This window comes from Salmo trutta, chromosome 5 (assembly GCF_901001165.1).
Source record: "Salmo trutta chromosome 5, fSalTru1.1, whole genome shotgun sequence".
NCBI lineage: Eukaryota > Metazoa > Chordata > Actinopteri > Salmoniformes > Salmonidae > Salmo > Salmo trutta.
This window is the reverse complement of record NC_042961.1, coordinates 27041893-27055120: the sequence shown is the minus strand read 5'-3', so window position 1 is coordinate 27055120 and position 13228 is coordinate 27041893. Positions and strand designations below refer to the sequence as shown.

Sequence of the window (13228 nt, the reverse complement as noted above, 5' to 3'; positions counted from 1 at the left end):
ACAACCGGAGCAAATCAATAACTCCCTCTGGATCACCACCACAATCCATAGTCACAGCATTCATCACAGTTCTCTAAATTTTAGATGAGCTTCGATTGCAAGGTGTAGCCTAAAACCTCTATGGAAAGTCACCTACGTTATAGGCCTTTTTTTTCAACTGAAGGCACGTTGATCAAAGACAATAGAGTATTGATTGGCATGTACTGAAGGCCTAAAGTAATTCAACAACTTTGGCAATAAGTTTGTTTTCCAGTCAATGTGAAAACATTGGTAACAAGGATAGGACATAGGCTAAAATCTAAAAGGGGTTTGCCTGAGAAACAGCGTTAACACTGACAAATCATAGAACCTGAAGGTTATCAGAACATGGTAACATTACTTGTCTTTGATGACGTGAGTGAATGACATCCCCCAAATAACAATTTGGGTAAAGTTTGTTTGAGATGCAAAAAGGGGACAGAAAAGCATCCTCTTTAGGAATGAAGAGTAGCTGGCTGCTACAGATGGGTCCATTTCAATCTTCATAACACCATGATGACTAACTCATAGTGAACACCAGATTCTCTCCGAAGGTCAAGCAAGCTTGTTGCCATGGCCTCTGAGGTGAGAATGATTAGCCACAGCATTGACAAACAATGGCCAGTATGGCAAAATTCAATTAACTTACTTGACCTAAGCCTACACAGGCCTATTAGACGAAATGCTTAAAATCTAGGCCTAACATACCTGTTTAGGCGGAGCAGAGTATAGAACAGTTTTGTTAACTTGATATACCAGATCAAAATGTTTGCAAGGTTAGGCCTACCTACACTCGGTGGCCAGTTTATTAAGTACGCCACCCCATTCACGAAAATGGTTAGCTCCTACAGACAGCGAGTCACGTGGCAGTGGCTGGCTATATAGAGCAGGCAGACAGGCATCAAGGCATTGCAGTTTCTGTTCGATTGAACATTAGAATGGGCAAAACGTGTAACAGGCATCAAGGCATTGCGGTTTCTGTTTGATTGAACGTTAGAATGGGCAAAACGTGTAACCTGAGCGTGGTATGACCGTCGGTGCCAGGCGTGCCGGTTCCAGTATTTCAGAAAATGCTGTCCTCTTGGGCTTTTCACACACAACAGTGTTTAACTTCATCGGCTTTGGGGGCAGTATTTTGACGTCTGGATGAAAGGCGTGCCCGTAGTAAACTGCCTGCTACTCAGGCCCAGAAGGTAGGATATGCATATTATTAGTAGATTTGGATAGAAAACACTCTGCAGTTTCTAAAACTGTTTGAATGATGTCTGTGAGTATAACAGAACTCATATGGCAGGCAAAAACCTGAGAAGAAAATCCAACCCGGAAGTGGGAAATCTGAGGTTTGTAGTTCTTCAAGTGATTGCCTATCCAGTATACATTGTCATTTTGCACTTCCTAAGGCTTCCACTAGATGTCAACAGTCTTTAGAATGTTGTTTCATGCTTCTACTGTGAATGGGGAAAGAATAAGAGCCATTGGAATCAGATGACTGAGGAAATGACATGAGCTCAGACAGGCGCGCGCCCGTGAGAGTTAGGTGTGTTCCTTTTCATTTCTGAAGACAATGGAATTGTCCGGTTGGAATATTATGGAAGATTTAGGATAAAAACATCCTAAAGATTGATGCTATACATTGTTTGACATGTTTCTACGAACTGTAATATAACTTTTGACTTTTCGTCTGAGCTTACTGCACGAGCACAGTGCATTTGGAATGCTGGACTGAACGTGCAAACAAAAAGGAGGTATTTCGACATAAATATGGACTTTATCGAAACAAAACAAACATTTGTGTAACTGGGATTCCTGGGAGTGTATTCCGATGAAGATCATCAAAGGTAAGTGAATATTTATAATGTTATTTGTGACTTCTGACTCAAATGGCGGGTATCTGTGTGGCTTGTTTTTATGTCTGAGACCTGTACCAAGATTGTTACAAAGTGTGCTTTCGCCGTAAAACTTTTTTGAAATCTGACACAGCGGTTGCATTAAGGAGAAGTGTATCTATAATTATTTGAATAACAGTTGTTTATTTTATCAACGTTTATGATGAGTATTTCTGTAAATTGATGTGCTCATTCACCGGAAGTTTTGGGAGGCAAAACATATCTGAACATTACACGCCAATTAAAAATTGGGTTCTTGGACATAAATATGAACTTTATCGAGCAAAACATACATGCGTTGTGTAACATGAAGTCCTATGAGTGCCATCTGATGAAGATCAAAGGTTATTGATTAATTTTCGTATTTCTGGTTTTTGTGATGCCTCTCCTTGCTTGGAAAATGGCTGTGTGGTTTCTTGTCTAGGCGCTGTCCTAACATAATCTAATGTTATGCTTTCGCCGTAAAGCCTTTTTGAAATCGGACACGGTGGTTGGATTAACGAGAAGTGTATCTTTAAAATGGGATATAATAGTTGTATGTTTGAGAAATTTGAATTATGAGATTTGTTGTTTTGAATTTGGCGCCCTGCTATTTCACTGGCTGTTGGCGAGTGTGTCCCGCATGTGGGATGCTAGAGTCCCACATACCCCAGAGAGGTTTTAAAATTACCAAGAATGGTGGGACAAACAAAAAATACATCCAGTCAGTGGCAGAAAACAGCGCAATGAGAATTGTGCAAGCTAACATGCAGGCCACAAATAACAGTGCAGTACAACAGTGGTGTGCAGAACGGCATCTCGGAACACACACCTCGTCCGTCCTTGTCACCGATGTGCGATTGCAGCGGACGACCACACAGAGTTCCACTCCTAACGTTTCCATGCCCCAAAGAATTCAGGCTGTTCTGGAGGCAAAGAATGGTCCAACCCAGTACTAGATGGGTGTAATACCTAATAAATTGGCCACTGAGTGAGTTAAATTTATAGCCTAACCTACCACTCAGTCTCAATTTTGGACATATTTTCCACATCGTCCATTTCCTCTTTAGGACGTTCGATGCTGATCTAAAACCGTCTCTTTATGTGTGTTAAGGCCAGCATTACTAGCTACCTCAATATCCTGAAATGTGTTTATGGGAAGGACACAGTACTCTATTCCGCATCAAGTAACTTACGCAAGAGGTAAAATTAGGGAGGTTGCGTGATGATAAAAAAAACAGATACAAATAAATCTTATGGAACAGCGGGGATTGCAAAGCAACACAAACATACACATTATACACACACGTACACATGTATTTTGTGTTATAGATATGTGGTATAGAGTAGGGGCCTGAGGGAACACCGTTAATGTTGTGAAATCTGTTATGAATGTATTGTAATGTTTTTTAAATGTATAACTGCCTTAATTTTGCTGGACCCCAGGAAGAGTGGCTGCTGCCTTGGGATCCATAATAAATACAAATACCCCAGTTCATATTGAACTTTATAATGTAAAAGCACAATCTAATTTAAAACAGCATTTCCATTAGAGTTTCACATTGGGTTTAGTGATATTGTTGTAGACCAGCCATTATGGCAAACTTCAGATTTTAACTGGTTTACCTTCGGTCTGGGGTGGGTAGGCTCTTTCCCAGGCTGTGTTTTATTGTGAGCCGAGGTGAGTAAGATGTTCAATGTACACATTCCACATGCAAAAAAAAAATGTGCATCTTGTTATCAGACTCAGGACTGGAGCATTCCCAGGTCTGGGCGGCAGCCCTGGCAATCCCTGACTAGTGTGAAGGGCAAAGCAGTAGTACAGGTCCACCACACCTTAATGAAAGGTTACATTTGAACAGGCAATTCATTTGTGTTCGTTTTCCACCACCTTGACACTACAAAATCCCAATCAGTCCCCTGAGTAGTCAATCAACGCCCAAAAAGGGAGGTTGCGTGATGATATGGCCACCCTCAGACAGATATCTCGCGTGACCCCCCCCCATCTGATGATGGTCCAGCCCACTGATCCAAACACATGGTTTTAGTTACCTAGCTGCATGAAACAATGACTATAGCGTGCAACATATGACTAGCTGAACTACAATACTTGCCACAAGGTAAGAATTTGTAAAGTTATTAACCATGAATCCAAGGGCCACCTAGCTAGCCAACTAACGTTACAGTAGCTAGCTTCGCTACTGGTTAGGTAGCTAGCTAACGGTAAACTCAACTCACCTGTCCGAATTCTGTTGCATTACCAATGCGCTCTCTTCCGACATATGGCCAATAAATGTAAAACAGTACACTCAAACGTGTTGAGTGTATTAATGACATATGCAGGTTAGATAGCTAGCTAGCTTGGCCTTGTTATAAGCGGCGAGGCTTTTTCTGTTGACACGAACTCGAAGAGGTTAGCTAGCCGGCTAACTTGTCTAACCGAAATGAACTAACGTTAGCTAAAACTTGAACTATAAACCAGTTCTTTTGCAGCCATAACTAATGCATTACAACTCGGTTTCAGTTTAATAGTTTGCTAAAAACTCATTTTTAACGCTTCGGCGCGACCGCTTGACTCAATTGACTGGCTCTCTCTATGAGGTAACGCACGGGAACTCCTGATGCGTATTACGTCACCAACAATAACAAGCCCGTCAGAGGCTGAGAAATCACAGTTACAAGATGCCTGGGATATGTAGTCCGACTCGACTTTTACTCCTTCATGTTGCCAAATAAATATCTAATTAATGCTCTAACTTGTGCAGGCGGACCTACCTAAGAGGCACCAAGCCTACTTGGGAAGACGAGCATCATGAAGATACACATATGGCTACAGAATACTTCGTATTGCGGTAGGTTGCATTTATTATAGCGCTCTGTAGCGTTATTACGCCACAAGCTTCGGGCAGTGCATATGAGTGCATCTCATTTGATGGCTCAGTTGTATCTTTATTCTCTAAATTTGCTTGGTTAAAATGACTGCAAAATGTTGCAACAGTTTTAGCAGTCATGGAAGATATTGGGCAAATGTGATCTAGGATACATCCCCCCCCTAATTACATGGGTATGTGGTTGGTTGAAGAATAGAAGCCTCGTCTAATGTAGCTATTAAAATATCGTCTAGTCAGACTACTCTGTTCCAGCTGGCTGATAAACGTTATCAGATATCATTTGGATTAGCACAGAATTTTTTTTACCAACTTTAACTTGTCAATACTCCCTCAATTTCCTACTTGGAAGACAAGCAATGTCTTCTACTTCCATGTCTAGTTGCATTGTTCTTCGTTTGAATTTAGAAAATGCTCAGTTAAATCTTTTGCTCCATGAAATAATCCAACAGTGTGTACACTGCCATTTTATCTATTTAAAATATTCTCATTAATTGAGACAGGTGGCTGTCCACCCCAAAGTGCTGCATGTCATGATACTCACCTGTCTCGATCAGTGAGGGAAAATTTGAAAAACAGTGGCATACTAATTGCTGGATTACTTAATGGAGCAAAAAAATGGATTTCATTTTTAATGTAGCATTTTCTGAATTTAAATGACACCCGCAACTAGACATGTACGTTTAGAAGACACTGGTTGTCTTCCAAATCAGGTATTATAAACTGGGTGGTTCGAGCCCTGAAAGCTGATTGGCTGACACCCGTGGTATATCAGACCATATACCATGAATTACATTTATTTTTACTGCTCTAATTACGTTGGCAACCAGTTTATAATAGCAATAAGGCACCTCGGGGGTTTGTGACATGAGCAATATACCACGTCTAAGGGTTGTGTCCAGGCACTTCGCGTTGCGTCGTGCTTAAGAACAGCCCCTAGCCGTGGTATATTGGCCATATACCACGTCTCCACGGGCCTTATTTCTTAAACGGCTAATGGAGCATCACATTTGCCATTACTATCCGCTAGCTACATCTAGCTCACGAAAACCTTTCTCTCTAGGGTTTTCAGCAGTTAGCTTCGCCCACGGCTGTCTATGTGAACTACAATTCTGACGCTGTGTTTTACTGGTTTTAGAAACGCCAATTATTGCTTGCGAAATGGTTTGAAACGTATGGCCCTTCTTTCATATCAGCGAGGAATAATCTTTCAAATAAAACAGATGCACTTACTGTAGCAGATGTGCACAGTTCCATATGCTGTGTTTGCCTCGTTAATGAACTACACTTTTTCCCCACTTACTTTTACACACAGGTGTTTGTAGCACGCTAGATAGCTAGTTAGCACAGGACGCCGCCTCGTAAACAAGCGCTGTAACATTGCGATATGGTCTTGGGAACACTAACCCTATTTACCGGCTATGAATGGGTTAATGATGATAGTCAATAAAAGTCCTCTTTAAATACTAGCCTAATTTAATGCAAAAATGCATGGGCCTAAATGCAAAACAAAAGCTGACCAAAACAATATTTTTTTTCGACCAAACTTTGCATTCCGGGCATGTTACACTAATAAACTACATTTCCCTGAAGCCTCCTCCTCCATGCGCCGCAGTCGATCAGCTGTTGAAGCAACTGCTGACTACCTCCGCACGAAGGAGTAACTCATTTGTCATATCTTAACCCAGACGAGGCAAACAGAAATAGCGTTATATACAGAGTCCCAAAGGGTGAACGATAAAGGTAAATTTAATTTCATGTGAAACAGAAAACCGACACGGGTGTGCATGCTGTCGCGGTGTTTGTTTGGTGATAACGTTACCTGTACAGTTGTGGATTAGGTGGGTCGGATACGAATTTTTAACAGCCCGCTTATGAATGTATCGAATGTCTTGTATAACCAACGCGTAGGGGAAATACGATTTTTTTTTTTTGTCAAAATTGGTGCATTGTTTTTCTTTTAGGCTGGTTAACTGCCCCGGTATTTGGTTACTTGATGACCATGAACAGGCAGCGTTTATGCACCGAGGAGAAAACAAGGATTAAGCAGTGTACAAAATGCTGTGTAATATTTTACTTTCTACGATAAGTCTACGTCACACCTGTTAGGAATAGGATATTCTAGAAACCTGAGAATTAAAATGATGTGCTCGACATACATTTGACAGGCTACTAATGTGGGAGTCGTTTTAGCCTATTCTGAATACTTTCTAAATACCACACTGTGGCTTTATTAGGCCAGTTATTTCGAATGGTTCATAATTAAAATGGACAATAAACCGTCCTGTATCCTGACTCATTCAAAGGTGACTGTGCACTTGCAAGCAGAATGATTTTAATATGAGTACATTTATGACCAGCGATAGGCCTAATTGTGTCTATAATTATGCTAACGGCCGTCCAGAATGAACTTATAAAGAGTTTATGATAGCCTTAAAATATGAAATTAACAAAATGTAATAAGTATTATTTTTGATCAATGCAGGCAGGCATGAAAGAAGAGGCGCGACACTGCTCCTCTAGGCTTTTGTGAATATAGATATGCATATAGGGCTGTCTCTGTTATAGCACCCATTTGCACCCTACTCAGAAAATCTGCATATAAAAAAGGTGACAGAAAAATTTACCAAGTTTAATGCAGTAACTGAAGCTGCCTCTTATCGTAATCTCTATAACATTCATGCTTTTAGGGTGAAGCTATTAGCCTATGTAGCAAGCTGTTTTGTGAAGTCACTTAAACATGTAGCTCATGTCAAGGCTACTACTAGGCCAATGTCATACAAAAGTACAAGCAAAAAAAGCCTAAGTGTATCATCTCTTATAGCTACTGCAGCAATCATTGTCACAGAAACCTAAAAGTGGGTGGGTCAAGGTGGTGTGTCTCTTTAACCTTGAAGGATGCAGCAGCTGTATTTTTTGCAAATTAATTCAGGGGTGGTTCTAGGGAGAGAAAAAAAACAAGAACAAGAATCAGTTTCACATTGCAGTTCGGAGTTTCTGGGTAAAGGAAAACAAGACATGGTGAATATCGGTGTCCTCCACGTGTATCTCCCGCACACAACCGAGTGGATCGCTGGCGTCAGAAATGGTGAAACTATTTAATCTCTTGCTGAAGTGCACTTTATTGTAATACACCAGCAGTATTTGATTTTTTTTCTAAATGGGTGATCACTAATTCGCCTCCAGCAGCAGAAAAATTCCCCACGGAGTTCTCTCTAAAATATCACAACAGCCCAGAGAGCCTAGTCTATGACATTCTCAATGATAAATAACTTATCTGTTTGTCCCGTTTCAGCTCAGCAAACCATGCAGGATGATTTACTGATGGACAAAAACCAAGCCCAACCTCATCAGCAGCAAGATCCAGCAGTAGACCCTCCCTCCACCCCGGCCCCCTCGGATCCCCCTACATTAGACGAGAGCCCGTCGAGTGTGAGCAACCAAGCAGCTTCAGCGCTCAACAAAGAGAAAGTGCCGATGGAGTCTCCGATCCTGCCAGGCTTGAGTTTTCATCAGCCGCAGGAAACCGGTGGCACCCTGTCCCCCTCATTTGGTAGCACTTGGTCTACTGGAACTACGAACACTGTGGATGACAATTTTAATCAAGGAAGACCCTCGGTGAACGGAACAATGCTTTTCCAGAACTTCCCCCACCACATAAATCCGGTATTTGGAGGCAATTTCTCACCTCAGCTTGGCTTGGCACAGTCTCAGCATCCACAGCAGCAAGCCCAGCACCAGCCAGCGCAGCAACGGAGATCCCCTGTTAGCCCCAACCACGGTCCTTTTCCACAGAGAAACGCTTACAATCACCAGTCTGTCATGAATAGCAAGGCTTCTTCACCTGCCTCATCTTCGGGTTGGAATAATCACCAAAATGGCACTTGGAGCACAGCCTCCAATCCATGGAGTGGTCTCCAGGCAGGCAGGGACCCGCGAAGAGCTGTGGGAGTCGGGGTTGGTGTGGGGGTCGGTGTAGGGGTGCCTTCTTCCATGAACCCCATCTCCCCGATGAAAAAGCCCTATTCTAGCAACGTTATAGCACCCCCAAAATTCCCGAGAGCTGGTCCCCTCATCCAGAAATCTTGGATGGAGGACAACGCCTTAAGGACGGACAACAGCAACAATATGCTGCCTTTTCAGGTATGTTTGCCCCAATAATAAGGAAACCTTTATCCAATTTGAAACATTTTCATAATAAACAATGTTGGTATGTAAATTAAATGCAAGATGCCCAAGTGTTAGAATATGATGATGACTTCATGTCCACATCATGAGAGAACATCTGAAACTGTGTAGAAGTAGCCTATAGCCGTATGTATGCTAATAGGTTGCATTTAAACAATGTTAAATAAGTGTCATAATGGATTGTTTAGTATGTGGCTATTATGAAGTTATGATATTGATTTCGTCTATTATGACCTTATAATAAGGTGTATGCATAATTTCCTATTTTCCTTCGGTGTCAGCACAGAAATAGAATGAATAGAATGGCCCTCCCCATTCAAGTCAGTGATGACATAAGGGTTGACTGACAGCCATTTTGTGTGTACTCATTGGAGCAAAGCAGGAAGTGTGCCCATCAATCATTTGTGCTGTGATTTGTTGAAGCAACTCAACTGACCTTAAAAGAGAAATACATTTAGAATCATTTGAATCAACATTCTGTTACCATGGAAATTATTGTATCACAATACCAGGCAGCCATTGCAAGTGTACCTACCCATGAGTTTACTAGTCAAATTGCCAGGATTAGAGGTTCCTAGCCCGTTCTATTAATGATATTTCTATGGTCGAGAGACTGACTCCATTGAGAAATGGCTCTGGAGTTCACTTCCCACCCTATGGTAGTGAAAATCATCACGATTATTGAAGAAAATTATATCTTTAATAATAGCTCTTAAAGGGCTACATTTAGTCTAGTGGGTGGTAGGTCTTCGATACACTGCTCTCATATGATTATACTTTGTAACCAAATGATTATGACAGTATCCGCTTCGCGATACATTATTAGTCATAATTGCATTGTAACAGTGACGTATGAAACATTGTTGCGACACCTTTATCAGTTCACCCCTCTTGTTTTACTGTGCAAACTTTTGACTTTGTCACTATAGCCTGATGTGCCGTAGACAATATCACATGACGTCAAGTAGTTCAGTTTATTTAGGCGTAGTTATTTAAAAAAAACTATAGACAGAAATGAAAGAATGCACTAGGCTACAGTCACTTGACAACCAAGTAATAAACAGTGCCGGTTCAGTAAACTGTGATTCTATAGATGATTTGTATATATTTTTATATACATGATTTGTATATATATATTTTTTACTTTTAGGCCTTTTTAGATAAGCCTAAGGGGAAAGAAAAGGTCCCTTTTCTGAGTCATTAACTATATACTTTTACACAAATTTAAAGGAGAGTACTAGAATGCTGCCAATGTAAGTCATGTTTTCCATGCCTAGTTTCCCAGGACTGCAGTGGAGATAACCTAGGAGTTATGTGTGCTTTTAGTCAGTGATAGGCGCTGTCTCAGCGCAGCCTTCTCTGATGTCTACAGCTACGTCAGACACAAACCAATGAAATGCCATCCTTTCTGCCCATTTCTATTTAGGCTACCACTGGGCCTGAGACGTCTCCTTTTTCAAAAGCAGATACAATGGCATTGTTTAATGAAGATACAGTTACTTCAGAAACTATTCACACCCCTTTACTTTTTCCAAATTTTGTTCTGTTACAAAGTGGGATTAGAATGGATTTAATTGTCATTCATTGTCAGCAAACTACTCAAAATACTTGAATGTAAAACTGGAAGAACTATTTTAACATTCGTAGAAATGTTTTGAAAAATAAAACCCGAATCTATTTTGATTAGGTAAGTATTCAACCCCCTGAGTCAGATACGGCAGATAGCCAAGCATTTAGGAGCATTGGGCCAGTAACCGAAAGGTCTCTGGTTCGAATACCTGAGCCGACTAGTTGAGAAAAATCGGTCAGTGCCCTTGAGCAAGGCACTTAACTTTAATTGCTCCTGTAAGTCGCTCTGTATAATAGTGTCTGCTAAATGACTCAAATGTAAATGTTATAATCACCTTTGGCAGTGATTACAGCTGTGAGTCTTTCTGGGTAAGTCTCTAAGAGCTTTGCACACCTGGATTGTACAATATTTGCCTTTTTTTTCTAAATTCCTCAAGCTCTGTCAATTTGGTTGTTGATCATTGCTAAACAGTCATTTCCAAGTCTTGCCATAGATTTTCAAGTAGATTTATGTCAGAACTGTAACTAGGCCACTCAGGAACATTCAATGTTGACATAAAGTGAATTTCTTTGACACATTCTTTTCAGTTTTACTTTAGTACCTTATTGCAAACAGGATGCATATTTTGGAATATTTGTGTTCTGTACAGGCTTCCTTCTTGTCACTCTGTCAATAAGCTACAATGTTGTTGATCCATCCTCAGTTTTCTCCTATCACAGCCATTAAACCCTGTAATTGTTTTAAGTCACCATTGGCCTCATGGTGAAATCCCTGATCGGTTTCCTTCCTCTCCAGCAACTAAGTTAGGAAGGACGCCTGTATCTTTTCTAGTGACGCGGTGTATTGATACACCATCCAAAGTCTAATTAATAACTTCACCATGCTCAAAGGGATATTCAGTGTCTGCTTTTTTATTTTACCCATCTACCAATAGGTGCCCTTCTTTGTGAGGCATTGGAAAACCTCCCTGGTCTTTGTGGTTGAATCTGTTTTTGAAAATCACAGCTCGACTGAGGGACCTTACAATTATCTGTATGTGTGGGGTACAGAGATTAGGTAGTCGTTCAAAATCATGTTAAACACTATTGCACACAGAGTGAGTCCATGCAACTTATTATGTGACTTCTTAAGCACATTTCTACTCCTGAACTTATTTAGGCATGCCATAACAAAGGGGTTGACATTTAATTAATTAAACATTTTATGAAAACATAATTCCACTTTTGACATTATGTGGTATTGTGTGTAGGCCAGTGACACAATCTAAATTGAAGTAATTTTAAATTCAGGCTGTAACAACAAAATATGGAAAAAGTCAAGGGGTGTGTATACTTTCTGAAGCTTTCATTGATGTGACCATGGAGAGAATAAAAATAAATAACTTGCGCGACTGGCTGCTTTTCTTACCGGACTATAGGAGTTGGACGTTTACAGATAATTAATGCAGAGATCCTTTGATATTCTGCTCCATTATCATCAGAGGCAATTGTCATTTCAAATCTGTGAATTCCCTTGAGAGACAAGATTTTTTGTTGTTGTTGTTGACACAGTCCTCAAGGAGAGGACAATCAAAATTAAAATTACATGGTAGTACGCTGCTACAAAAATAGTGTAGAGCAATTGTCAGGATTGGCAAATAGGAACTTTAGGGTCAACCACTGCACTACAGTCTTGTGTGTTGAAAAACCAAATTGGAATGAGCAATTTGACATTTTCTGAAATCCCAATATGAATTTTATTTAATCATTGTGGCCTTAAGAGTTAGTTAACATATAGCACATAATCTATGTTATCACATTTTAATAACATAGGACTATGTTAGTTGTGTAGTACTGTCGTTGCAACCACTGCTATATTTCTCTAGGCCGTTATTGTTCCCCTAGGCCTATACCATTGTTTTTTCCTGCGTGTTGTGACTGATGGTTTCTGAGAGGGGGCTGACGTTATCACGAGTTACAAGCAACGCAGCATTGCTGTCACTGCTAACAATGCTCACTTAATTTATTTTAAACTCATTGCAGCACAGTTTTCCTTGATGGTACTTGTTGTTCTGTGAATAACTTTTGTCTCCCACATCCTGAACAGCTAGTTACTAAATCATTGCAAGTACAATGTCCAAAATAGGACTCACAGACGGCTATTGGAGAGTTTTTTTCACTGAAAACATATGAATTTGTGACATAGCTTAGGGATTGCTAATTACTGATCCCTGTATCTCTCATTTACGGATTCAGTGTCAGAAGAATGTTCACTGTGACTAGCAGGCAATGGTGTCATCTCTCATTAGTTGTCTTGTGTTCTCAAATATTGTCATAGATAGATATCTATCTATATTAGTACCAGTCAAAAGTTTGAACACCTACTTATTCAAGGGTTTTTCTTTATTTTCACTATTTTCTACATTGCAGAATAATAGTGAAGACATGAAAACTATGAAATAACACATATGGAATCAGGTAGTCAGCAAAAAAGTGTTAAACAAAATCAGAATATATTTGAGAGTTCAAAGTAGCCACCCTTTGACAGCTTTGCCCACTCTTGGCATTCTCTCAACCAGCTATCATGAGGAATGCTTTTCCAACAGTCTTGAAGGAGTTCCCACATATGCTGAGCACTTGTTGTCTGATTTTCCTTAACTCTGTGTTCCAACTCATCCCAAACCATCTCAATTGGGTTGAGGTCATGTGATTGTGGAGGCC

At 40.4% G+C, this 13228-nt stretch overlaps 2 protein-coding genes across 6 annotated transcripts in view; one reads left to right on the top strand and one right to left on the bottom strand.

Moving 5' to 3' along the window:
- The window catches only part of LOC115193974 (E3 ubiquitin-protein ligase MARCH5), a 38273-nt gene extending 33653 nt beyond the window's left edge, over positions 1–4620 (bottom strand). The window contains exons 1-2 of the mRNA XM_029753160.1: positions 4122–4620; positions 3510–3542 (exon numbers count right to left, since the gene is read on the bottom strand). Coding sequence (XP_029609020.1) covers positions 3510–3542; positions 4122–4165 — 77 coding nt within the window. The 5' untranslated portion in view covers positions 4166–4620. The remainder of the gene's footprint in view (positions 1–3509; positions 3543–4121) is intronic.
- The window catches only part of LOC115193971 (cytoplasmic polyadenylation element-binding protein 3), a 72327-nt gene continuing 62853 nt past the window's right edge, over positions 3755–13228 (top strand). For 3 of the 5 annotated variants that reach the window (XM_029753153.1, XM_029753152.1, XM_029753151.1), the window contains exons 1-2: positions 6521–7859; positions 8067–8914. In XM_029753153.1, coding sequence (XP_029609013.1) covers positions 7670–7859; positions 8067–8914 — 1038 coding nt within the window. In that variant the 5' untranslated portion in view covers positions 6521–7669. The other 2 variants (XM_029753154.1, XM_029753155.1) reach the window with 2 other exon arrangements.